Raw genomic sequence first — 27,007 nt, 5'->3', positions numbered from 1 at the left:
GCTTTTTACTGAACTACCTGATTTAGAAGCTGGCTGGAGTGACGTCACCACTTCCCTGCAGTGTGTCACCCAGTGGAGAACTGTGGCAATGACAGGAATGTTCCTGAAGACACTGGAGCTCCAAGTGGCAGCATATAAAAGCTGTGAAAGTCCCCCTGCTGAGACAGAAACCAATACATCCAACACTGAACACACAAGACTCAACACTCAACATTGACCGAAGATGCTGTGTTCCCGAGGATTCCAGTCTTCCCTCAGCCCATTGACGGACTTCTACTGGCCTGTGCGCAGTCTATGGCCAGAGGTCCGACCTCTTCTCAGCCAGCGGGATCTACTGCAGAGAAACCTGCTAGAGATCAAGAACAGTCTGGAGCTGATGGAGAAACTCCAGCAGCACATCTTTGAAGAGTTGGACAATGTCCCATCCTCAGTGGCCATCCAACCAGTCTCCTACAAGATGGATAAAGAGGGAGACGGCTTTGCCCTGACACTGGACACTAAAGACTTTTCCCCAGAGGAGTTGTCTGTCAAGCAGGTGGGCAGGAAGCTGAAAGTCAGTGGGAAGACAGAGAAGAAGCTGGATGATGGGGAAGGCTCCTACTCTTACAGATGTCAAGAGTTCAGACAAGAGTTATATCTGCCTGAAGGGGTGAATCCTGAGACAGTCACCTGCTCCCTGGCTCATGACGGGAAGCTCCACATCCAGGCACCAAAGAATCCATTATCTGGTGAGGAGGAGTTGGCAGAGAGAGTGGTGCCCATCAACTGTAGCCTGGATGTGAAACCCCCACAATTCCTGTCAAACACAGAGGGAAGCACCACCGACACACAGAAGAAACAAGAGAACACCATTTCACATGAGGACTGATTTTTAATACACTAGATGATACATTTTCTAATACATATTTTTCATGTTATGAAACTGTTGGCATTTATATTTCATATCTTGTAACAATCAATATGATATGCTATTTTATTTAATCAATAAAATATAAAATTTTACAGAATATTGCAGTTGTTATGATCTCTTCAATGGATATCAACATAATGACCATTATTTCTCATCAAAAGTTAACTTTCCAAAAGGCTCACTGGCCTAATATTTTCAGTGAACATTTTCAGTATATTCAATTTTCAAAAAGCTCTCCTAAAAATGTTCTGATTCTAACATGTTTATGACATGTTTATAAACCTGACTTCTGAAAACAAATGTTTTGTGAACTTGTCAGGAATTGCAATGTAGTCCTATTTGATCATTTGTCCTGTTTTATATCATTGAATGTGAGTGAATCGTTTCCACACCTAGAAAATATTGTTTTAGTTATAAAAAAACTGACGTAAATTTATGACAAACATAATGCCAGACAAAAAAAAATCAGTTTTCAACAATATTATAATAACATAAAATCGACACATGACCAATTTCATAATGCTGTACAATCTGCATTTATTTTCTTCAAAATATGAATTCTCACTGGATTATTTTAGAATGTGTTCAATTACATTTGAACCTCTCTTGCAATGACTCCTGTGGTAAAAACTCTCTTTAAAACGTAGCTTGTGATCTTTTGTCCAATTTTGTTGGGATTTGCTGAGACTATTTCATGTCAATGAATATGCATGGCCAATGATCCATCATACTGTTAATGTGAAAAGTAATATGGTTGAAACTACTTTTTAATGTCATAAATATATTTAAGATAAGTGAACCATTCATCAGTGAAACCATTAAAAGGTGACCTGCTTTAAGTACAGCACCAATAATATCTCAGGACTGTGGACTCCATCCAGCTTGTTACTGAACTACCTGATTTAGAAGCTGGCTGGAGTGACGTCACCACTTCCCTGCAGTGTGTCACCCAGTGGAGAAGTGTGGCAATAACAGGAAAGTTCCTGAAGACACTGGAGCTCCAAGTGGCAGCATATAAAAGCTGTGAAAGTCCCCCTGCTGAGACAGAAACCAATACATCCAACACTGAACACACAAGACTCAACACTCAACATTGACCGAAGATGCTGTATTCCCGAGGATTCCAGTCTTCCCTCAGCCCCTTGACGGACTTCTACTGGCCTGTGCACAGTCTATGGCCAGAGGTCCGACCTCTTCTCAGCCAGCGGGATCTACTGCAGAGAAACCTGCTAGAGATCAAGAACAGTCTGGAGCTGATGGAGAAACTCCAGCAGCACATCTTTGAAGAGTTGGACAATGTCCCATCCTCAGTGGCCATCCAACCAGTCTCCTACAAGATGGATAAAGAGGGAGACGGCTTTGTCCTGACACTGGACACTAAAGACTTTTCCCCAGAGGAGCTGTCTGTCAAGCAGGTGGGCAGGAAGCTGAAAGTCAGTGGGAAGACAGAGAAGAAGCTGGATGATGGGGAAGGCTCCTACTCTTACAGATGCCAAGAGTTCAGACAAGAGTTATATCTGCCTGAAGGGGTGAATCCTGAGACAGTCACCTGCTCCCTGGCTCATGACGGGAAGCTTCACATCCAGGCAGCAAAGAATCCATTATCTGGTGAGGAGGAGTTGGCAGAGAGAGTGGTGCCCATCAACTGTAGACTGGATGTGAAAACCCCACAATTCCTGTCAAACACAGAGGGAAGCACCACCGACACACAGAAGAAACAAGAGAACACCATTTCACATGAGGACTGATTTTTAAAACACTAGATGATACATTTTCTAATACATATTTTTCATGTTATGAAACTGTTGGCATTTAAATTTCATATCTTGTAACAATCAATATGATATGCTATTTTATTTAATCAATAAAATATAAAATTTTACAGAATATTGCAGTTGTTATGATCTCTTCAATGGATATCAACATAATGACCATTATTTCTCATCAAAAGTTAACTTTCCAAAAGGCTCACTGGCCTAATATTTTCAGTGAACATTTTCAGTATATTCAATTTTCAAAAAGCTCTCCTAAAAATGTTCTGATTCTAACATGTTTATGACATGTTTATAAACCTGACTTCAGAAAACAAATGTTTTGTGAACTTGTCAGGAATTGCAATGTAGTCCTATTTGATCATTTGTCCTGTTTTATATCATTGAATGTGAGTGAATTGTTTCCACACCTAGAAAATATTGTTTTAGTTATAAAAAAACTGACGTAAATTTATGACAAACATAATGCCAGACAAAAAAAAATCAGTTTTCAACAATAATATAATAACATAAAATCGACACATGACCAATTTCATAATGCTGTACAATCTGCTTTTATTTTCTTCAAAATATGATTTTCTCACTGGATTATTTTAGAATGTGTTCAATTACATTTTGACTTCTCTTGCAATGACTCCTGTGGTAAAAACTCTCTTTAAAACGTAGCTTGTGATCTTTTGTCCAATTTTGTTGGGATTTGCTGATGCTATTGCATGTCAAGGAATATTCATGGCCAATGATCCATCATACTGTTAATGTGAAAAGCAAAATGGTTGAAACTACTTTTTAAAGTCATGAATATATTTAAGATAAGTGAACCATTCATCAGTGAAACCATTAAAAGGTGACCTGCTTTAAGTACAGCACCACTAATATCTCAGGACTGTGGAATCCATCCAGCTTTTTACTGAACTACCTGATTTAGAAGCTGGCTGGAGTGACGTCACCACTTCCCTGCAGTGTGTCACCCAGTGGAGAACTGTGGCAATGACAGGAATGTTCCTGAAGACACTGGAGCTCCAAGTGGCAGCATATAAAAGCTGTGAAAGTCCCCCTGCTGAGACAGAAACCAATACATCCAACACTGAACACACAAGACTCAACACTCAACATTGACCGAAGATGCTGTGTTCCCGAGGATTCCAGTCTTCCCTCAGCCCATTGACGGACTTCTACTGGCCTGTGCGCAGTCTATGGCCAGAGGTCCGACCTCTTCTCAGCCAGCGGGATCTACTGCAGAGAAACCTGCTAGAGATCAAGAACAGTCTGGAGCTGATGGAGAAACTCCAGCAGCACATCTTTGAAGAGTTGGACAATGTCCCATCCTCAGTGGCCATCCAACCAGTCTCCTACAAGATGGATAAAGAGGGAGACGGCTTTGCCCTGACACTGGACACTAAAGACTTTTCCCCAGAGGAGTTGTCTGTCAAGCAGGTGGGCAGGAAGCTGAAAGTCAGTGGGAAGACAGAGAAGAAGCTGGATGATGGGGAAGGCTCCTACTCTTACAGATGTCAAGAGTTCAGACAAGAGTTATATCTGCCTGAAGGGGTGAATCCTGAGACAGTCACCTGCTCCCTGGCTCATGACGGGAAGCTCCACATCCAGGCACCAAAGAATCCATTATCTGGTGAGGAGGAGTTGGCAGAGAGAGTGGTGCCCATCAACTGTAGCCTGGATGTGAAACCCCCACAATTCCTGTCAAACACAGAGGGAAGCACCACCGACACACAGAAGAAACAAGAGAACACCATTTCACATGAGGACTGATTTTTAATACACTAGATGATACATTTTCTAATACATATTTTTCATGTTATGAAACTGTTGGCATTTATATTTCATATCTTGTAACAATCAATATGATATGCTATTTTATTTAATCAATAAAATATAAAATTTTACAGAATATTGCAGTTGTTATGATCTCTTCAATGGATATCAACATAATGACCATTATTTCTCATCAAAAGTTAACTTTCCAAAAGGCTCACTGGCCTAATATTTTCAGTGAACATTTTCAGTATATTCAATTTTCAAAAAGCTCTCCTAAAAATGTTCTGATTCTAACATGTTTATGACATGTTTATAAACCTGACTTCAGAAAACAAATGTTTTGTGAACTTGTCAGGAATTGCAATGTAGTCCTATTTGATCATTTGTCCTGTTTTATATCATTGAATGTGAGTGAATCGTTTCCACACCTAGAAAATATTGTTTTAGTTATAAAAAAACTGACGTAAATTTATGACAAACATAATGCCAGACAAAAAAAAATCAGTTTTCAACAATATTATAATAACATAAAATCGACACATGACCAATTTCATAATGCTGTACAATCTGCATTTATTTTCTTCAAAATATGAATTCTCACTGGATTATTTTAGAATGTGTTCAATTACATTTGAACCTCTCTTGCAATGACTCCTGTGGTAAAAACTCTCTTTAAAACGTAGCTTGTGATCTTTTGTCCAATTTTGTTGGGATTTGCTGAGACTATTTCATGTCAATGAATATGCATGGCCAATGATCCATCATACTGTTAATGTGAAAAGTAATATGGTTGAAACTACTTTTTAATGTCATAAATATATTTAAGATAAGTGAACCATTCATCAGTGAAACCATTAAAAGGTGACCTGCTTTAAGTACAGCACCAATAATATCTCAGGACTGTGGACTCCATCCAGCTTGTTACTGAACTACCTGATTTAGAAGCTGGCTGGAGTGACGTCACCACTTCCCTGCAGTGTGTCACCCAGTGGAGAAGTGTGGCAATAACAGGAAAGTTCCTGAAGACACTGGAGCTCCAAGTGGCAGCATATAAAAGCTGTGAAAGTCCCCCTGCTGAGACAGAAACCAATACATCCAACACTGAACACACAAGACTCAACACTCAACATTGACCGAAGATGCTGTATTCCCGAGGATTCCAGTCTTCCCTCAGCCCCTTGACGGACTTCTACTGGCCTGTGCACAGTCTATGGCCAGAGGTCCGACCTCTTCTCAGCCAGCGGGATCTACTGCAGAGAAACCTGCTAGAGATCAAGAACAGTCTGGAGCTGATGGAGAAACTCCAGCAGCACATCTTTGAAGAGTTGGACAATGTCCCATCCTCAGTGGCCATCCAACCAGTCTCCTACAAGATGGATAAAGAGGGAGACGGCTTTGTCCTGACACTGGACACTAAAGACTTTTCCCCAGAGGAGCTGTCTGTCAAGCAGGTGGGCAGGAAGCTGAAAGTCAGTGGGAAGACAGAGAAGAAGCTGGATGATGGGGAAGGCTCCTACTCTTACAGATGCCAAGAGTTCAGACAAGAGTTATATCTGCCTGAAGGGGTGAATCCTGAGACAGTCACCTGCTCCCTGGCTCATGACGGGAAGCTTCACATCCAGGCAGCAAAGAATCCATTATCTGGTGAGGAGGAGTTGGCAGAGAGAGTGGTGCCCATCAACTGTAGACTGGATGTGAAAACCCCACAATTCCTGTCAAACACAGAGGGAAGCACCACCGACACACAGAAGAAACAAGAGAACACCATTTCACATGAGGACTGATTTTTAAAACACTAGATGATACATTTTCTAATACATATTTTTCATGTTATGAAACTGTTGGCATTTAAATTTCATATCTTGTAACAATCAATATGATATGCTATTTTATTTAATCAATAAAATATAAAATTTTACAGAATATTGCAGTTGTTATGATCTCTTCAATGGATATCAACATAATGACCATTATTTCTCATCAAAAGTTAACTTTCCAAAAGGCTCACTGGCCTAATATTTTCAGTGAACATTTTCAGTATATTCAATTTTCAAAAAGCTCTCCTAAAAATGTTCTGATTCTAACATGTTTATGACATGTTTATAAACCTGACTTCAGAAAACAAATGTTTTGTGAACTTGTCAGGAATTGCAATGTAGTCCTATTTGATCATTTGTCCTGTTTTATATCATTGAATGTGAGTGAATTGTTTCCACACCTAGAAAATATTGTTTTAGTTATAAAAAAACTGACGTAAATTTATGACAAACATAATGCCAGACAAAAAAAAATCAGTTTTCAACAATAATATAATAACATAAAATCGACACATGACCAATTTCATAATGCTGTACAATCTGCTTTTATTTTCTTCAAAATATGATTTTCTCACTGGATTATTTTAGAATGTGTTCAATTACATTTTGACTTCTCTTGCAATGACTCCTGTGGTAAAAACTCTCTTTAAAACGTAGCTTGTGATCTTTTGTCCAATTTTGTTGGGATTTGCTGATGCTATTGCATGTCAAGGAATATTCATGGCCAATGATCCATCATACTGTTAATGTGAAAAGCAAAATGGTTGAAACTACTTTTTAAAGTCATGAATATATTTAAGATAAGTGAACCATTCATCAGTGAAACCATTAAAAGGTGACCTGCTTTAAGTACAGCACCACTAATATCTCAGGACTGTGGAATCCATCCAGCTTTTTACTGAACTACCTGATTTAGAAGCTGGCTGGAGTGACGTCACCACTTCCCTGCAGTGTGTCACCCAGTGGAGAACTGTGGCAATGACAGGAATGTTCCTGAAGACACTGGAGCTCCAAGTGGCAGCATATAAAAGCTGTGAAAGTCCCCCTGCTGAGACAGAAACCAATACATCCAACACTGAACACACAAGACTCAACACTCAACATTGACCGAAGATGCTGTGTTCCCGAGGATTCCAGTCTTCCCTCAGCCCATTGACGGACTTCTACTGGCCTGTGCGCAGTCTATGGCCAGAGGTCCGACCTCTTCTCAGCCAGCGGGATCTACTGCAGAGAAACCTGCTAGAGATCAAGAACAGTCTGGAGCTGATGGAGAAACTCCAGCAGCACATCTTTGAAGAGTTGGACAATGTCCCATCCTCAGTGGCCATCCAACCAGTCTCCTACAAGATGGATAAAGAGGGAGACGGCTTTGCCCTGACACTGGACACTAAAGACTTTTCCCCAGAGGAGTTGTCTGTCAAGCAGGTGGGCAGGAAGCTGAAAGTCAGTGGGAAGACAGAGAAGAAGCTGGATGATGGGGAAGGCTCCTACTCTTACAGATGTCAAGAGTTCAGACAAGAGTTATATCTGCCTGAAGGGGTGAATCCTGAGACAGTCACCTGCTCCCTGGCTCATGACGGGAAGCTCCACATCCAGGCACCAAAGAATCCATTATCTGGTGAGGAGGAGTTGGCAGAGAGAGTGGTGCCCATCAACTGTAGCCTGGATGTGAAACCCCCACAATTCCTGTCAAACACAGAGGGAAGCACCACCGACACACAGAAGAAACAAGAGAACACCATTTCACATGAGGACTGATTTTTAATACACTAGATGATACATTTTCTAATACATATTTTTCATGTTATGAAACTGTTGGCATTTATATTTCATATCTTGTAACAATCAATATGATATGCTATTTTATTTAATCAATAAAATATAAAATTTTACAGAATATTGCAGTTGTTATGATCTCTTCAATGGATATCAACATAATGACCATTATTTCTCATCAAAAGTTAACTTTCCAAAAGGCTCACTGGCCTAATATTTTCAGTGAACATTTTCAGTATATTCAATTTTCAAAAAGCTCTCCTAAAAATGTTCTGATTCTAACATGTTTATGACATGTTTATAAACCTGACTTCAGAAAACAAATGTTTTGTGAACTTGTCAGGAATTGCAATGTAGTCCTATTTGATCATTTGTCCTGTTTTATATCATTGAATGTGAGTGAATCGTTTCCACACCTAGAAAATATTGTTTTAGTTATAAAAAAACTGACGTAAATTTATGACAAACATAATGCCAGACAAAAAAAAATCAGTTTTCAACAATATTATAATAACATAAAATCGACACATGACCAATTTCATAATGCTGTACAATCTGCATTTATTTTCTTCAAAATATGAATTCTCACTGGATTATTTTAGAATGTGTTCAATTACATTTGAACCTCTCTTGCAATGACTCCTGTGGTAAAAACTCTCTTTAAAACGTAGCTTGTGATCTTTTGTCCAATTTTGTTGGGATTTGCTGAGACTATTTCATGTCAATGAATATGCATGGCCAATGATCCATCATACTGTTAATGTGAAAAGTAATATGGTTGAAACTACTTTTTAATGTCATAAATATATTTAAGATAAGTGAACCATTCATCAGTGAAACCATTAAAAGGTGACCTGCTTTAAGTACAGCACCAATAATATCTCAGGACTGTGGACTCCATCCAGCTTGTTACTGAACTACCTGATTTAGAAGCTGGCTGGAGTGACGTCACCACTTCCCTGCAGTGTGTCACCCAGTGGAGAAGTGTGGCAATAACAGGAAAGTTCCTGAAGACACTGGAGCTCCAAGTGGCAGCATATAAAAGCTGTGAAAGTCCCCCTGCTGAGACAGAAACCAATACATCCAACACTGAACACACAAGACTCAACACTCAACATTGACCGAAGATGCTGTATTCCCGAGGATTCCAGTCTTCCCTCAGCCCCTTGACGGACTTCTACTGGCCTGTGCACAGTCTATGGCCAGAGGTCCGACCTCTTCTCAGCCAGCGGGATCTACTGCAGAGAAACCTGCTAGAGATCAAGAACAGTCTGGAGCTGATGGAGAAACTCCAGCAGCACATCTTTGAAGAGTTGGACAATGTCCCATCCTCAGTGGCCATCCAACCAGTCTCCTACAAGATGGATAAAGAGGGAGACGGCTTTGTCCTGACACTGGACACTAAAGACTTTTCCCCAGAGGAGCTGTCTGTCAAGCAGGTGGGCAGGAAGCTGAAAGTCAGTGGGAAGACAGAGAAGAAGCTGGATGATGGGGAAGGCTCCTACTCTTACAGATGCCAAGAGTTCAGACAAGAGTTATATCTGCCTGAAGGGGTGAATCCTGAGACAGTCACCTGCTCCCTGGCTCATGACGGGAAGCTTCACATCCAGGCAGCAAAGAATCCATTATCTGGTGAGGAGGAGTTGGCAGAGAGAGTGGTGCCCATCAACTGTAGACTGGATGTGAAAACCCCACAATTCCTGTCAAACACAGAGGGAAGCACCACCGACACACAGAAGAAACAAGAGAACACCATTTCACATGAGGACTGATTTTTAAAACACTAGATGATACATTTTCTAATACATATTTTTCATGTTATGAAACTGTTGGCATTTAAATTTCATATCTTGTAACAATCAATATGATATGCTATTTTATTTAATCAATAAAATATAAAATTTTACAGAATATTGCAGTTGTTATGATCTCTTCAATGGATATCAACATAATGACCATTATTTCTCATCAAAAGTTAACTTTCCAAAAGGCTCACTGGCCTAATATTTTCAGTGAACATTTTCAGTATATTCAATTTTCAAAAAGCTCTCCTAAAAATGTTCTGATTCTAACATGTTTATGACATGTTTATAAACCTGACTTCAGAAAACAAATGTTTTGTGAACTTGTCAGGAATTGCAATGTAGTCCTATTTGATCATTTGTCCTGTTTTATATCATTGAATGTGAGTGAATTGTTTCCACACCTAGAAAATATTGTTTTAGTTATAAAAAAACTGACGTAAATTTATGACAAACATAATGCCAGACAAAAAAAAATCAGTTTTCAACAATAATATAATAACATAAAATCGACACATGACCAATTTCATAATGCTGTACAATCTGCTTTTATTTTCTTCAAAATATGATTTTCTCACTGGATTATTTTAGAATGTGTTCAATTACATTTTGACTTCTCTTGCAATGACTCCTGTGGTAAAAACTCTCTTTAAAACGTAGCTTGTGATCTTTTGTCCAATTTTGTTGGGATTTGCTGATGCTATTGCATGTCAAGGAATATTCATGGCCAATGATCCATCATACTGTTAATGTGAAAAGCAAAATGGTTGAAACTACTTTTTAAAGTCATGAATATATTTAAGATAAGTGAACCATTCATCAGTGAAACCATTAAAAGGTGACCTGCTTTAAGTACAGCACCACTAATATCTCAGGACTGTGGAATCCATCCAGCTTTTTACTGAACTACCTGATTTAGAAGCTGGCTGGAGTGACGTCACCACTTCCCTGCAGTGTGTCACCCAGTGGAGAACTGTGGCAATGACAGGAATGTTCCTGAAGACACTGGAGCTCCAAGTGGCAGCATATAAAAGCTGTGAAAGTCCCCCTGCTGAGACAGAAACCAATACATCCAACACTGAACACACAAGACTCAACACTCAACATTGACCGAAGATGCTGTGTTCCCGAGGATTCCAGTCTTCCCTCAGCCCATTGACGGACTTCTACTGGCCTGTGCGCAGTCTATGGCCAGAGGTCCGACCTCTTCTCAGCCAGCGGGATCTACTGCAGAGAAACCTGCTAGAGATCAAGAACAGTCTGGAGCTGATGGAGAAACTCCAGCAGCACATCTTTGAAGAGTTGGACAATGTCCCATCCTCAGTGGCCATCCAACCAGTCTCCTACAAGATGGATAAAGAGGGAGACGGCTTTGCCCTGACACTGGACACTAAAGACTTTTCCCCAGAGGAGTTGTCTGTCAAGCAGGTGGGCAGGAAGCTGAAAGTCAGTGGGAAGACAGAGAAGAAGCTGGATGATGGGGAAGGCTCCTACTCTTACAGATGTCAAGAGTTCAGACAAGAGTTATATCTGCCTGAAGGGGTGAATCCTGAGACAGTCACCTGCTCCCTGGCTCATGACGGGAAGCTCCACATCCAGGCACCAAAGAATCCATTATCTGGTGAGGAGGAGTTGGCAGAGAGAGTGGTGCCCATCAACTGTAGCCTGGATGTGAAACCCCCACAATTCCTGTCAAACACAGAGGGAAGCACCACCGACACACAGAAGAAACAAGAGAACACCATTTCACATGAGGACTGATTTTTAATACACTAGATGATACATTTTCTAATACATATTTTTCATGTTATGAAACTGTTGGCATTTATATTTCATATCTTGTAACAATCAATATGATATGCTATTTTATTTAATCAATAAAATATAAAATTTTACAGAATATTGCAGTTGTTATGATCTCTTCAATGGATATCAACATAATGACCATTATTTCTCATCAAAAGTTAACTTTCCAAAAGGCTCACTGGCCTAATATTTTCAGTGAACATTTTCAGTATATTCAATTTTCAAAAAGCTCTCCTAAAAATGTTCTGATTCTAACATGTTTATGACATGTTTATAAACCTGACTTCAGAAAACAAATGTTTTGTGAACTTGTCAGGAATTGCAATGTAGTCCTATTTGATCATTTGTCCTGTTTTATATCATTGAATGTGAGTGAATCGTTTCCACACCTAGAAAATATTGTTTTAGTTATAAAAAAACTGACGTAAATTTATGACAAACATAATGCCAGACAAAAAAAAATCAGTTTTCAACAATATTATAATAACATAAAATCGACACATGACCAATTTCATAATGCTGTACAATCTGCATTTATTTTCTTCAAAATATGAATTCTCACTGGATTATTTTAGAATGTGTTCAATTACATTTGAACCTCTCTTGCAATGACTCCTGTGGTAAAAACTCTCTTTAAAACGTAGCTTGTGATCTTTTGTCCAATTTTGTTGGGATTTGCTGAGACTATTTCATGTCAATGAATATGCATGGCCAATGATCCATCATACTGTTAATGTGAAAAGTAATATGGTTGAAACTACTTTTTAATGTCATAAATATATTTAAGATAAGTGAACCATTCATCAGTGAAACCATTAAAAGGTGACCTGCTTTAAGTACAGCACCAATAATATCTCAGGACTGTGGACTCCATCCAGCTTGTTACTGAACTACCTGATTTAGAAGCTGGCTGGAGTGACGTCACCACTTCCCTGCAGTGTGTCACCCAGTGGAGAAGTGTGGCAATAACAGGAAAGTTCCTGAAGACACTGGAGCTCCAAGTGGCAGCATATAAAAGCTGTGAAAGTCCCCCTGCTGAGACAGAAACCAATACATCCAACACTGAACACACAAGACTCAACACTCAACATTGACCGAAGATGCTGTATTCCCGAGGATTCCAGTCTTCCCTCAGCCCCTTGACGGACTTCTACTGGCCTGTGCACAGTCTATGGCCAGAGGTCCGACCTCTTCTCAGCCAGCGGGATCTACTGCAGAGAAACCTGCTAGAGATCAAGAACAGTCTGGAGCTGATGGAGAAACTCCAGCAGCACATCTTTGAAGAGTTGGACAATGTCCCATCCTCAGTGGCCATCCAACCAGTCTCCTACAAGATGGATAAAGAGGGAGACGGCTTTGTCCTGACACTGGACACTAAAGACTTTTCCCCAGAGGAGCTGTCTGTCAAGCAGGTGGGCAGGAAGCTGAAAGTCAGTGGGAAGACAGAGAAGAAGCTGGATGATGGGGAAGGCTCCTACTCTTACAGATGCCAAGAGTTCAGACAAGAGTTATATCTGCCTGAAGGGGTGAATCCTGAGACAGTCACCTGCTCCCTGGCTCATGACGGGAAGCTTCACATCCAGGCAGCAAAGAATCCATTATCTGGTGAGGAGGAGTTGGCAGAGAGAGTGGTGCCCATCAACTGTAGCCTGGATGTGAAACCCCCACAATTCCTGTCAAACACAGAGGGAAGCACCACAGACACACAGAAGAAACAAGAGAACACCATTTCACATGAGGACTGATTTTTAATACACTAGATGATACATTTTCTAATACATATTTTTCATGTTATGAAACTGTTGGCATTTATATTTCATATCTTGTAACAATCAATATGATATGCTATTTAATTTAATCAATAAAAAATAACATTTTACAGAATATTGCAGTTGAACTGATCTCTTCAATGGATATCAACATAATTACCAAAAGTTAACTGTCCAAAAGGCTCACTGGCGTGATATTTTTCATTGGACATTTTCAATAAATTCAATTTTCATAAAGCTCTCCTAAAAATGTTCTGATTCTAACATGTTTATGACATGTTTATAAACCTGACTTCTGAAAACAAATGTTTTGTGAACTTGTCAGGAATTGCAATGTAGGCTTTTTTGAGAAAGTGTCCTGTGAATGTGGGTGAATAGTTTTCACACCATCTATAAAACATTATTTTGAGTAATTAAAAAACAGAGGTATATAATTGATATGGCAAACATAATGACAGACAAACATTTATTTAGTTTTCAAAAATATCATAATAACATGAAATCGACACATGACCAATTTCATAATGCTGTACAATCTGCATTTCTTTCTTCAAAATGTGATTTTTCAGTGGATTCTTGTAGAATTTGGCAGAGAGAGTGGTGCCCTTCAACTGTAGCCTGGATGTGAAACCCCCACAATTCCTGTCAAAGACAGAGGCAAGCACCACAGACACACAGAAGAAACAAGAGAACACCATTTCACATGAGGACTGATTTTTATTACACTAGATGATACATTTTCTAATACATATTTTTCATGTTATGAAACTGTATGCATTTATATTTCATATCTTGTAACAATCAATATGATATGCTATTTTATTTAATCAATAAAATATAACATTTTACAGAATATTGCAGTTGTTATGATCTCTTCAATGGATATCAACATAATGACCATTATTCCTCATCAAAAGTTAACTTTCCACATCGATGCACCAAATAATACCTTTTCTGCTGAGGAGGAGGTAGCTGGGAGAGTGGTGCCCATCATCTGCTGCCTCAATGTGAAGATGCCATAATCCCTCAGCTCACAGGCAGAGGTCAGCACCACAGAGGACAGAACCACAGACACACACAAGGATCAATTGTCTACGGACAAAATACCTATTGCCTAAAGCCTGGCCTAAAGTATTATTCATAGAACATCTTGTATGGCTAATTAATTCTCTAAATGTCATTTTGTTTTAATTAGATTGTCTCTGAAATAATGTCTTTATGTCGTATTGTTGCCCAATAAAATGTTCAGGACACTTATAATCGAGTTGTTCAATTCACTGGTTGAAATTAAAGATACCCTTACAGTATGCTAGCTAGAGGAAAGTATATTTAACATTTAGGCTGGATCCAAGCCCATATTTTTGTTCATGTATAAGAAAATCATTATTGACATAATCAGGAAAAAGCTGTCAATTCATTCAAATCTCACCAGACCTTTCATTTCAGTTACATGTTCATGTCCTGGGATCATTTCCTGTTGGTCACCTTTTTGATATAGAGTATTTACACTCCTCATAATGTTTTACTTACATTGTGTTGAGAAATAGTTCCGATATGGCCGGGTCTCTTCAGCGATATCATGGTGACCTCAACGTGAGTACTGGTGGGACCACCACTACCACTCAACTCCTGTGATCCTCAGACATTCTCTAGCGTAATTTGAAGAGTGTGAATATGATCCTAACATAGACACCCACAGACCATACAGTACATGCGCACACGCAAACTGTTTGCGCTCATTTTGACTAACTGCATTACTCTTATAAAACTCAACTCTGTTATGATTTCAAAACATAGTCTTTCAATCCACTAATTGATTTTCAAGACATGTATTGAAACGGCAGCTATACCAGGCCAGGGCATACCCAGCATACCCACTCCAGGGACACAATAAAATAAACTAAACTTTATTGAACATGCTAAAATATTGGCTTACATTCCATGCCATTGATAATTATTGATGTTGAATTCATCAAATTTGACAAAATAGTTATTTCATTGTGATAGTACAGAAATGATGGTATTCATGGGAGTTTTTTTTTAATTTTCCAAACATAAAATGAATGGTTATAGCCATATCATGATAGAGTCATCGTAATCAGTCCTTCTTGGGCTCTGCCTCGACAGCAGTGCTCTCAGTGGCAGCCCCAGGTGATGTTACTGCTGATGAACAAGTGATAGGAACCACTCTCTCATTGCTTTCCGTCACAGCAGCCACTTTTGGAGCCTGGATCTGTAGCTGTCCATCATTCAAAGAGCAGGTGACTGTCTCAGGATTCACCCCTTCAGGCAAATCAAACTCCTGTTTAAACTCCTGGCATCTGTAAGAGAAGGAGCCTTTCCCGTCATCCTGCTTCTTCTCCGTCTTCCCACTGACTCTCAGCTTCCTGCCCACCTGCTTGACAGACAGATCCGCTGGGGGAAAGTCTTTAGTGTCCAGTGTCAGGGCAAAGCGGTTGTTTTCTTTACCCATCTGGAAAGCGATGGGCTTGAAGTCAGTTAAAGATAACGGGCCATCAATGTCTTCGAAAATCTTTTGGTGGAGTCGTTGCATATATTCCATATTGTGCCTCATCTCCTGCATGTTTCGCATCATTTCCTGCTCCATCTGGAAGAAGAGAGGCCGGGTCTCTGGCCAGAGGCTGCGGACGGGCCAGTGGAAGTCCATGAAGGGGCCCATTGGGCTCATTGGGTTGAGGGAAGACTGCATCATGCTGGGGCAAAGCATATTCAAAATCAAATCTGCGTCGTTTCTGTTAGTCTTTGTTGGTCTCTTCTCCCTGATTGTGTCTTTGCGAGCTTCTGTCCAGAGCAGACTAGGGCTCACAGCTTTTATACTGTCCAATGGAAAGTTCCAGTAGCTTTCCTCTGACTCCAATGTCTGAGTGTTATGACTACGCAACTTTTGTCATTCTCCAAAACAAGCCCCGGGTAATAGTGCAGTCTGACTGCCAAATGCCTTAGGGATATATCGTTGTTCTATTTACAGAGTGACCACTGAAGCAGGTCCGAGTCGCAGGGCCACATAACGTCCTTTAAATAAGAGTAGCCTACAAAGTGAGCAAGTAATCTACAACAGCTGCTTTGTCATGCTGTCCATGAATAACCTTTTCCCCATGACAACAAATCCAACATTTTCCTGAAATCACTGTACTTATGAAGATAACAGTTATAACATATGGTTCTGCCTTAAAAGGGATACAGACATAAAAGGAATTACAAGTGCCCTTCCCCTTATTGATATGACATGTAGTAAATGTATTAATATTGTAGTAATATAGCTTGAGTCAGTATTCAACTTCCCTCAACCATCCTCTTGGATGTGACTCTGAAATTGACACCCACTGACAACATTGCTTCCTTACTCTGTCTTTAAATATAGTGTTGTGGTTGTTGAGAGAACATCACACGACCAAAAGATTATTCATAGTGTGTATTCATAGTGTGCACAATGAGTCACAATCTATAATGTAATAATATGCTCGATTTGAATGTACAAAAACAGCTAAGATCCTATTTCCAGCAACTTCTCCAAGTTAATGAAATATTTCAAAGGAAACTTGATGTGGACACAGATTATTGCCATGTTCGATCAATAAATGTTGAGAACATACAGGAAGTTGTTATATGAGAAGAAGGAGTTACTGATTCCTAAACCACGGTATCAGATGAAACACACTGAGCCTTTTGAAGGAGCCGCTAGAGGGCTGAATCTAAATCAGGACTATGACACGAGACAGGGATCATCAACTAAATTCAGCCACGGGTTGATTTTTTATTGAGCGGATGGCCAGGGCCCCGGAACATACTGTAATTACAAATAATTTGTACTGTTGTGGAAAATTACTAAATTAGTCATGCTATCCCGCTTTACTACTACTTTACTACTCTACTACTAAAAATTGTCTCTTGTTATAGGCTAGTGTTTTTTCTAAATTTACAAAAAATTGTCCTTGTGTGACTTAGTCATAAGACTGGACGTATAGCTAAGATCCGTTTGAGTGTGACTGCAGCATGTGAGACATCCCTTGGTTTTACTATCTGCAGGAAGTCAGCTGTATGGAAACTTGCAGGAAGGAGCACATTTTATTTACTAGGCAAGTCAGTTAAAAGCCCAACATTATAGTGTGAACTGTGACAAAACGCAGTCACATGGTTAACCCCTTGTGCTATCATCCTCGGGCTATCTTAATCTGCACAGACAAACCAATCGTCTTTTACACTATGTTCCGCCCGTTTCCACACATCTGCTAACACTGAGTAAACAAAAACATAAGAACACCTGCTCTTTCCATGACATAGACTGACCAGGTGAATCCAGATGAAAGCTATGATCCATTGTTGATGTCAATTGTTAAATCCACTTCAATCAGTGTAGATGAAGGGGAGGAGACAGGTTAAAGAAGGATTTTTAAGCCTTGAGACAATTGACACATGGATTGTGTATGTGTGCCATTCCGAGGGTGAATTGGTAAGACAAAAGATGTAATTGCCTTTGAACAGGGTATGGTAGTAGGTGCCAGCCGTACCAGTTTGTGTCAAGAACTGCAATGCTGCTGGGTTTTTCACGCTCAACAGTTTCCTGTGTGTATCTGGAATGGTCCACCATCCAAAGGACATCCAGCCAACTTGACACAACTGTGGGAAGCATTGAAGTCAACATTTGAAACCTTGTAGAGTCCATGCCCCAAACGAATTGAGGCTGTTCTTTAGGGTAAAGGATGTTCCTAATGTTTGGTATACTCAGTGTACGTGGTAATACTTTGTAATAGATTTCCAAAATGTAAATAACTTGGAGATGATTTGCTGGAGTTTTTACAGTCTTTTATGTCCGTTAGTTTACAAAATAAAAAACAAAAAAACGTATAAAATCATTTGGCCCACGGACTGCCAGTTGGGGGAAGCCTGACATAAGATATCTGGGTTTTCACAGACCTTTGTTAGAGTTACAGCAGGTCCTTTTCAATTACTTGATAAAGACTGGGACTTAAATATTGTATGTGAAATAAGTTAAAAAATTATTAAGTACAGCTTGTGCTTTTTATTGGTACACAAAAATACATATATTTTGCACATTTTATTGGGTAACAAAACTAAACATATGAGACATAATTCCAGAGATAATGTTATAAAAAACATATGACAAAAAACAAAGACAAGATTAGAAGCCTGTCTATCCATTTTCCTGTGTGTCTGTGGTGCTGTCTTCTGTGGTGCTGCCCTCTGTCTGTGAGCTGAGGGATTGTTGTATTCTCACATGCAGGCTACAGTTGATGGGCACCACTCTCTCAGCCACCTACTCCTCAGCAGATAATGGATTATTCTGTGCCTTGATGTGGAGACTGATCTTCAGTCAATGTTGAATCTTCATGCTCTGAGATGGCACTGTATTGGTTGCATTGGTTTCTGTCTCAGCAGTGGGAGTTTCACAGCTTTTATGCTGAACAAAAATATAAACGCAACATGCAACAATTTCATTAGGCCCTAATCTATGGATTTCATATGATTGGGCAGTGATCAGCCATGGGTGGGCCTTGGAGGGCATAGGCAGCCAGGCCCTGCCCAGCCAATTGGAATGGGTTTTCCCCACAAAAGTGCTTTATTACAGACAGAAATACTCCTCTGCATCCCCTCAGATGATCCCACAGGTGATGAAGCCGAATGTGGAGTTCTTGGGCCAGCGTGGTTACATTTGGTCTGCGGTTGTGAGGCCGGTTGGACGTGCTGCCATATTCTCAAAAACGACGTTGGAGGCAGTTTGTGGTAGAGAAATTATAATTATATTCTCTGGTAACAGTTCTGGTGGACATTCCTGCAGTTAGCATGCCAGTTGCACACTCCCTCAAAACTTGAGACATCTGTGGCATTGTGTTCTGTGACAAAACTGCACATTTTAGAGTAGCCTTTTATTGTCCCCAGCACAACGTGCACGCACCTATGTCATGATCATGCTGTTTAATCAGCTTCTTGATATGCCACACTTGTCAGGTGTATGGATTATCTTGGCAAAGGAGAAATGCTCACTAACAGAAATGTAAACACATTTATGCACAACATTTGAGAGAAATAAGCTTTTTGTGTGTATGGAAACGTTCAGGTATTTTTTTAAATTTCAGCTCATGAAACATGTGATCAACACTTTACATGTTGCGTTTATATTTTTGTTCAGTGTTTATCCTGCCACTTGGAGCTCCAGTGTCTTCAGGAACATTCCTGTTTTTGCCACAGTTCTCCACTGGGTGTCACCCTGCACATGAGTCATTTTCTTCATCTGTTCAGTAATAGAAGAAGCAGGGCACATATTCGAAGTCCTTTATCTGTGTTGAGTATATTTTCTTCCCTGTGTGTTTCCCAGCACTCCAGGTCAAGAGTACTTCTCCCATAATTGTTCCTTATACACGCCAAAACCCATAGGCTTACAATGTTGAAATGGGTAAGACCGGAATGGTTGCAGAATGTACATTTTCACCATTGTCACTATAGACTATAGTTATTCAAATAGCTTTCATGTAATTTGCAAGGCTCTGAATGTCAAGGCAGAAAAAGTAATTAGGCCAACCTGACTGTCACTGAGTTCAACTGCTCATTGAAAATGTCATTTTCTATTTAAGTCATGCAATAAAGTTTTTTTTTTCTGAAACAGATATTGCCTGTTAGATATGTTTCATATTCTCGTCCATGTCAATATCAGGACAGGCAGTCCTGCTGGTGATTCAGGCTACTTTAGATTAAGTGAAAAATGTGATCTGCATAGGGAAATACTGGGGATGACTCATCGTGCAGTATGTGCACACTGAATTTCACAGACGGGAGGGAAATTGTGTTCAGTGAAATGAATCTTCCTTATCATATATGACAGTCTATTTCTGCTATTTTGAGGGTTGCGTACAGTGCAAAGGTGTAAAGGTTGATTATAATATAGCTATAGTAGCTGTTAGAAGTTATACACACTATTGTCTCTGACACTAAAAACATAAGATATCAGACCATGGAATAGTTATAAAACCATAGAATTTGCTGTGCATGAGTAGGAGAGAAAGTCTCACCCATGTCATGTCTATTCTATTCGGTTGAAAGAGAAAAAATAAACTGTTATGTCAATTGAATAACAAGCTCCTTAATCAGACAATTTAATTAAACTATAGGCTGTGTAAAAAAAAACAGCTTTGAAAACCAGTTCTAAAAATATTTTCGTGGGCGACTTGCACTGCTGACATTCGAAACCGGAAGTTAGCGTCTCCACTTCCAGGAAGTTTAGCCAATATATTTTTTGTTGCCAGTGGGACTGCTGTAAAAATGGCGACGTCTCGTCGCTCTTCCCAGCAGCAAAAGCAGAGCATATCCTCGCCACCTCGCAGTATTTCTCTTTCACTCACTCCTCCGGGGTCTCCCCCCGTTCCCTGTGGTGGCATAATTTCGGTGCTAGCGGGTGCTGAAGTAGACAGCGCCGGGGATCCAGAGTTAACTCCGGCCTCCCCCGATATCCCCGCCCCGGCCCTAAGCAGCAGCAACTCCACTACCACCGGGGGTAGCAGCAGCGCTGGCTCTAGTCCTGACTCAGGTAGCAATAGCAGCCCCGGGGGCAGCGACTGCGGGACTTTCAGAGAGCTGTTTGAAGCCTGTCGTAATGGGGACGTATCGCGGGTGAAGAGGTTGGTGGATACGGTTAACGTGAATGCCAAGGACATGGCTGGGCGAAAATCCACTCCGCTACACTTCGCTGCAGGTAACGTCGATGGCGAATGTTCGCTATGAGCTGGTTTGTTTAGCTAACATAGCTAGCCAACTAACGTTACTTGAGTAAATTGCTAACTAACTAGCTACATTTTCTTAGTCTAACTTCTGAAAGCTAAATTTCTCAGTTTCTTAGCTAACTAACGTTAGCCAACAAACTTCGTTTACTAGTTAAGTAACGTTAGGCTAGCTTGTCGAAAATGCCGAGCCAACTAGCCTACATTTTGACTCAGGGAGGGGTTGGTAAGTAACTCAACTCCGCGATGATTTCATCAACGGAGTTAATCGCAGATTCGTTTTGTAAATGAACCACCGAGTCGATATACACTAGATACTTAACAGAAAATGAAAATTATTGGAGAAAACCTTAACCTGTACCAATGTTTGTAATCTGTTGCGTGCGTTTTCTTTATTTGCTTAAATCCAGAGTTTTTAATTAAACGTTAATCAAATACAACCACCGACTTTTTCTTTTTGAGATTCAAATGGCACATGCTCTGCGTTGCCACCTTAGAGAAAAAACATTCAGGAAACCGTCTAGTGGTTGTAGATATTAATTACGTATTATTAAAACGTGTGGCTTTAAGCAAACAAAGGAATGCTACAACAGAGGACAAGGTCTATCGTCTGCACCGACTCCAAGGAGTCAGAGGTTCATTTAAAAAACTTTAGTCTGTACTCAACTCCGTGGATGAAGTCATCGTGGAGTTGAGGTACTTTGCTAGGGGAGGGGGCACTGTATTTTGTAAGCCAAACACACAGGCCTTTCCAGGCAGAAAACATGGTACAGACAGTATTGGGCACAGATAACAGCACAAAGAACAAGAAGGTAGAGACAACAGTACATCACGAGCAGCCACAACTGTCAGTAAGAGTGTCCATGATTGAGTCTTTGAATGAAGAGATTGAGATAACTGTCCAGTTTGAGTGTTTGTTGCAGCTGCAGCGAACTGAAAAGAGGAGCGACCCAGGGATGTGTATGCTTTGGGGACCTTTAACAGGGGCGGCAGGTAGCCTAGTGGTTAGAGTGTTGGACTAGTAACTGAAAGGTTTAAAGATCGAGTCCCTGAGCTGACATGGTAAAAATCTGTTGTTCTGCCCCTGAACAAGGCACTGTTCCTAGGCCGTCATTGAAAATAATAATTTGGTTTTAACTGACTTGCCTTGTTAAATAAAGGTCAATAAAAGATTGTGACTGGCAAAACGGGTGTTGTATGTAGAGGATGAGGGCTGCAGTAGATATCTCAGATAGGTGGGTATAATTTGTGGAACATTCCAACAGGTATCTGTTCCAAAAAACTTTGTAAATAACAAGGTTGCCAACAATAAGAATAAGATACCGGGCTAGGGAGTGGGATATTTTAATTACCTTTTTTTACTCACCATGTTTATTCTGAAAAATGTATGTACTCACTCTGGTAGCCTATCGACAAACATTAAGAATAAGCTACATGGTGAGTTAGCTTCCGAATAGGCATTATGTGGATTGATCATGTTACTTTGTATGCGTTGTTTGTTGGCAACCTTGTACTCTACGAAGTTTTTACGAACAGATTCCTGTTGGAATGTTCCACAAATTATACCCACCCATCTCAGATATGGGGGGAGTGAGGCCTAAGAGGGTTTTATAAATAAGCATCAACCAGTGGGCCTTGCGACAGGTATACAGAGATGACCAATTTACAGAAGAGTATAGATTGCCGTGATGTCGTATAAGGAGCATTGGTGGCAAATCTGATGGCCGAATGGTAAAGAACATCTAGCCGTTCGAGAGCACCCGTACCTGCTGATCTATACATTACGTCTCTGTGATCTAGCATGGGTAGGATGGTCATCTGAATCAGGGTTAGTTTGGCAGCTGTGGTGAAAGAGGAGCGATTACAATAGAGGAAACCAAGTCTAGATTTAACTTTAGCCTGCAGCTAACCACACTGAGTTAGTATATGTGATACACAACCAGTATGTCTATTCATAAAAAAACGATAAAATATGTTAAACTGATTGCAGGTTGTGTTTCACTGTTTTAGAGACCCATTTGTGGATGGAGGAAAAACACTTTACACAATCTTTCCACTTTTTAGGATTTGGGAGGAAGGATGTTGTGGAGCACCTCCTTCAGACAGGGGCCAACGTTCACGCCTGTGATGACGGAGGTTTGATCCCTTTGCATAACGCCTGCTCCTTTGGTCACGCTGAGGTGGTCAGCCTGCTCCTCTGTCAGGGTGCCGACCCAAACGCCCGGGACAACTGGAACTACACACCTCTCCACGAGGCTGCCATCAAGGGCAAAATAGACGTGTGCATCGGTAAGAAACATCTACGACGACATGCAACTTTTATGCTTACCTTGCATTTTGTGCTGACTTTACACACTTGAATCCGTTTTCTGTATGATAAAATAGTCCTAGCTATATTTGAATGCAAATCTAAGGCTACTGTGTTATGAACAGCTTAATTAACAAATCAAATTTATTTATAAAGCACTTCTTACATCAGCTGATATCTCAAAGTGCTGTACAGAAACCCAGCCTAAAACCCCAAACAGCAAGCAATGCAGGTGTAGAAGCACGGTGGCTAGGAAAAACTCCCAGGAAAGGCCAAATCTAGAGAGGAACCATGAGGGGTGGCCAGTCCTCTTCTGGCTGTGCCGGGTGGAGATTATAACGGAACATCTAACAGCCTAACTGCTGTAGAAATTGATAGGAGAGGCTATGTATGGTCTCTAGCTCTGCTGCTGCTTATTGTATCATCAAGTCTTACAATCAGGTTATTTTGCCCTGAAACAAACATGTCACCCCTAGTGATCTCAACAGAATCACAACATCTCAATGACATAATGGCATTTTCTAACCAGCCCATAATGGTCTGGTCCTAACAGTCTCCCTGTCTCCAGGGAGAGAAACCAGACACCATTGAAAAGAACATCAGGCCAGATCAGTTTCTCGGGGAAGAAACTAGAGCCACAGTCCCCTCTGTCACTTACTTTGACCTACAGTGTCTTTCGGGAAATTATTCAGACTTTTTCCATGTTTGGTTCCGTTACAGCCTTATTCTAAAATTGATTAAATAAAAACAATTCCTCAGCAATCTACACAGAATACCCCATAATGACAAGGCGAAAACAGGTTTTTAGAAATATTTGCAAATGTATTAAAAAACAGAAATACCTTATTTACATAAGTATTCAGACCCTTTGCTATGAGACTCGAATTTCAGCTCAGGTGCATCCTATTTCCATTGATCATGATTGATGTTTCTACGGCTTGATTGGAGTCCACCTGTGGTAAATTCAATTGATTGGACATGATTTGGAAAGGCACACACCTGTCTAAGGTCCCACAGTTGATAGTGTATGTCATTGCAAAAACCAAGCCATGAGGTTGAAGGAATTGTCCGTAGACCTCCGAGACAGGATTGTGTCGAGGCACAGATCTGGGGATGGGTACCAAAACATTTCTGCACCATTGAAGGTCCCTAAGAACACAGTGGCGTCATCATTCTGAAATGGAAGAAGTTTCGAACTACCAAGACTCTTCCTAGAGCTGACCGCCCGGTCAAGTGGAGCAATTGGGGAAGAAGGGCCTTGGTCAGGGAGGTGACCATGAACCCGATGTTAACTGACAGAGCTCTGGAGTTCCTCTGTGGAGATGGGAGGATCTTCCAGAAGGACAACCATCTCTGCAGCACTCTACCAGTAAGGCCTTTATGGTAGAGGGAAAAGACGGAAGCCACTTCTCAGTAAAAGACACATGATAGCCAGCTTGGAGTTTGCTAAAAGGCACCTAAAGACTGTCAGACCATGAGAAACAAGATTCTCTGGCCTGATGAAACTATTTGGCCTGAATGCCAAGCGTCGCGTCTGGAGGAAACCTGGCACCATCCCTATGGTGAAGCATGGTGGTGGCAGCATCATGCGGTGGGGATGTATTTCAGCGGCAGGGACTGGGTGAGTATCGAGGCAAAGATGAACATTGCAAAGTACAGAGAGATCCTTGATGAAAACCTGGTCCAGAGCTCTCAGAACCTCAGACTGGGATGAAGGTTAATCTTCCAACAGGACAACAACTCTAAGTGCACAACCAAGACAACGCAGGAGTTGCTTCGGGACAAGTCTCTGAATGTCCTTGAGTGGCCCAGCCAGAGCCCGGACTTGAACCCGATCGAACATCTCTGGAGAGACCTGAAAATAGTTGTGCAGCAACGCTCCCCATCCAACCTGACAGAGCTTGAGAGCATCTGCAGAGAAGAATGGGAGAAACTCCCCAAATACAGATGTGCCAAGCTTGTAGCGTCATACCCAAGAAGACTCGATGCTGTAATCGCTGCCGGAGGTGCTTCACCAAAGTACTGAGTAAAGGTTCTGAATACTTATGTAAATGTGATATTTCAGTTTATTTTAATAAATTAGCACAAAAAAATGCCTGTTTTTGCTTTGTCGTTATGGGGTATTGTGTGTAGATGAGGAAAATTTGTTTTTTAAATCAAGTTTAGAATAAGGCTGTAACGTAAGAATGTGAAAAAAGTCAACGGGCTCGAATACTTTCCAAAGGCACTGTATATAGTGGCAAGAGAGTTTATTTTCTCCCATTGCTGTAATGGAATTATCCCTGCATTGACCCAAGAGTTGAGACACGGGTTGTCTATACGCCTCCAGAGCAGTGTGCTTTTAGCATCTGGTTCTTTGAATTATGCTTGACTACTATATTTGTTGGCTCTTGAGAATGCAGCTGGTTTCTTGTTGCAGTCTCTCTGCTGTGAAATGCGCATCGTGGCACAGGGATGAGCACGCTATTCTCTCTAGTGGGTAATGATCGGAATTAAGTTGATGTGCCGTACACCGATTTAAGACTTCCTCTTGACTTTGATGGTTCTGTTGTCTTCCCAGACACTTATTATTGAGGAGAATATTTGAAAACCTCACTAACCATGTTTCCATCCACAATTGTTATGCAAGCAAAGTGATCTTGATGCTCCTTTCATATACATACATACATACATACATACATACATACATACAGTTGAAATTGGAAGTTTATATAATCTTATGTTGGAGTCATTAACTCATTTTTTAATAACTCCACAAATTTCTTGTTAACAAATTATAGTTTTGGCAAGTCAGTTAGGACATCTACTTTGTGCATGACACAAGTAATTTTCCCAACAATTGTTTAGACAGATTATTTCACTTATAATTCACTGTATCACAATTCCAGTGGGTCAGAAGTTTACATACACTAAGTTGACTGTGCCTTTAAACAGCTTGGAAAATTACAGAAAATTACGTCATGGCTTTAGAAGCTTCTGATAGGCAAATTTACATAATTTGAGTCAATTGGAGGCGTACCTGTGGATGTATTTCAAGGTCTACCTTCAAACTCACTGCCTCGTTGCTTGACATCATGGGAAAATCAAAAGAAATCAGCCAAGACCTCAGAAAAAACATTGTAGACCTCCACAAGTCTGGTTCATCCTTGGGAGCAATTTCCAAACGCCTGAAGGTATCACGTTCATCTGTACAAACAATAGTACGCAAGTATTAACACCATGGGACCACGCAGCCGCCATACCGCTCAGGAAGGAAACGCATTCTGTCTCCTAGAGATGAACGTACTCTGGTGTGTAAAGTTAAAATCAATCCCAGAACAACAGCAAATGACCCTGTGAAGATGCTAGAGGAAACGGGTACAAAATAATCTATATCCACAGTAAAAGAAGTCGTATATCGACACAACCTGAATGACTGCTCAGCAAGGAAGAAGCCACTGCTCCAAAACCGCCATAAAAAAGCCTTTGTACTTTTTGGAGGAATGTTCTCTGGTCTGATGAAACAGAAATATAACTTTTTTGG

General features: G+C 40.5%; 10 protein-coding genes across 11 annotated transcripts in view; 9 read left to right on the top strand and 1 right to left on the bottom strand.

The window, feature by feature from the left end:
- The first annotated feature begins 42 nt into the window (after window positions 1-42).
- Window positions 43-1,009, top strand: LOC129819151 (heat shock protein 30-like). Its single transcript, XM_055875713.1, has one exon. It carries the CDS (start codon window positions 224-226, stop codon window positions 866-868), a length of 645 nt encoding a protein of 214 aa, XP_055731688.1. The 5' UTR covers window positions 43-223; the 3' UTR covers window positions 869-1,009.
- Window positions 1,010-1,975: 966 nt separating this feature from the next.
- Window positions 1,976-2,787, top strand: LOC129819150 (heat shock protein 30-like). Its single transcript, XM_055875711.1, has one exon. The coding sequence runs from the start codon at window positions 2,014-2,016 to the stop codon at window positions 2,656-2,658; it is 645 nt and encodes a 214-aa protein (XP_055731686.1). The 5' UTR covers window positions 1,976-2,013; the 3' UTR covers window positions 2,659-2,787.
- An 836-nt stretch (window positions 2,788-3,623) lies between these two features.
- Window positions 3,624-4,590, top strand: LOC129819149 (heat shock protein 30-like). The gene has a single exon (XM_055875710.1). It carries the CDS (start codon window positions 3,805-3,807, stop codon window positions 4,447-4,449), a length of 645 nt encoding a protein of 214 aa, XP_055731685.1. The 5' UTR covers window positions 3,624-3,804; the 3' UTR covers window positions 4,450-4,590.
- A 966-nt stretch (window positions 4,591-5,556) lies between these two features.
- LOC129819148 (heat shock protein 30-like) lies at window positions 5,557-6,368 on the top strand. The gene has a single exon (XM_055875709.1). The coding sequence runs from the start codon at window positions 5,595-5,597 to the stop codon at window positions 6,237-6,239; it is 645 nt and encodes a 214-aa protein (XP_055731684.1). The 5' UTR covers window positions 5,557-5,594; the 3' UTR covers window positions 6,240-6,368.
- Window positions 6,369-7,204: 836 nt separating this feature from the next.
- Window positions 7,205-8,171, top strand: LOC129819147 (heat shock protein 30-like). Its single transcript, XM_055875708.1, has one exon. The coding sequence runs from the start codon at window positions 7,386-7,388 to the stop codon at window positions 8,028-8,030; it is 645 nt and encodes a 214-aa protein (XP_055731683.1). The 5' UTR covers window positions 7,205-7,385; the 3' UTR covers window positions 8,031-8,171.
- Window positions 8,172-9,137: 966 nt separating this feature from the next.
- On the top strand, window positions 9,138-9,949 carry LOC129819146 (heat shock protein 30-like). The gene has a single exon (XM_055875707.1). The coding sequence runs from the start codon at window positions 9,176-9,178 to the stop codon at window positions 9,818-9,820; it is 645 nt and encodes a 214-aa protein (XP_055731682.1). The 5' UTR covers window positions 9,138-9,175; the 3' UTR covers window positions 9,821-9,949.
- An 836-nt stretch (window positions 9,950-10,785) lies between these two features.
- On the top strand, window positions 10,786-11,752 carry LOC129819145 (heat shock protein 30-like). Its single transcript, XM_055875706.1, has one exon. The coding sequence runs from the start codon at window positions 10,967-10,969 to the stop codon at window positions 11,609-11,611; it is 645 nt and encodes a 214-aa protein (XP_055731681.1). The 5' UTR covers window positions 10,786-10,966; the 3' UTR covers window positions 11,612-11,752.
- Window positions 11,753-12,718: 966 nt separating this feature from the next.
- On the top strand, window positions 12,719-13,457 carry LOC129818705 (heat shock protein 30-like). Its single transcript, XM_055874863.1, has one exon. The coding sequence runs from the start codon at window positions 12,757-12,759 to the stop codon at window positions 13,399-13,401; it is 645 nt and encodes a 214-aa protein (XP_055730838.1). The 5' UTR covers window positions 12,719-12,756; the 3' UTR covers window positions 13,402-13,457.
- A 1,859-nt stretch (window positions 13,458-15,316) lies between these two features.
- LOC129818706 (heat shock protein beta-11-like) lies at window positions 15,317-16,522 on the bottom strand. Its single transcript, XM_055874864.1, has one exon. It carries the CDS (start codon window positions 16,151-16,153, stop codon window positions 15,524-15,526), a length of 630 nt encoding a protein of 209 aa, XP_055730839.1. The 5' UTR covers window positions 16,154-16,522; the 3' UTR covers window positions 15,317-15,523.
- A 4,168-nt stretch (window positions 16,523-20,690) lies between these two features.
- LOC129818704 (poly [ADP-ribose] polymerase tankyrase-1) overlaps window positions 20,691-27,007 on the top strand; it is a 107,051-nt gene continuing 100,734 nt past the window's right edge. For both annotated transcript variants that reach the window (XM_055874858.1, XM_055874857.1), the window contains exons 1-2: window positions 20,691-21,151; window positions 23,241-23,465. In XM_055874858.1, coding sequence (XP_055730833.1) covers window positions 20,722-21,151; window positions 23,241-23,465 — 655 coding nt within the window. In that variant the 5' untranslated portion in view covers window positions 20,691-20,721. The remainder of the gene's footprint in view (window positions 21,152-23,240; window positions 23,466-27,007) is intronic.

The sequence above is a fragment of the Salvelinus fontinalis genome, chromosome 21 (assembly GCF_029448725.1).
Source record: "Salvelinus fontinalis isolate EN_2023a chromosome 21, ASM2944872v1, whole genome shotgun sequence".
Lineage (NCBI taxonomy): Eukaryota > Metazoa > Chordata > Actinopteri > Salmoniformes > Salmonidae > Salvelinus > Salvelinus fontinalis.
This window is presented reverse-complemented; position numbering and strand designations above follow the sequence as displayed.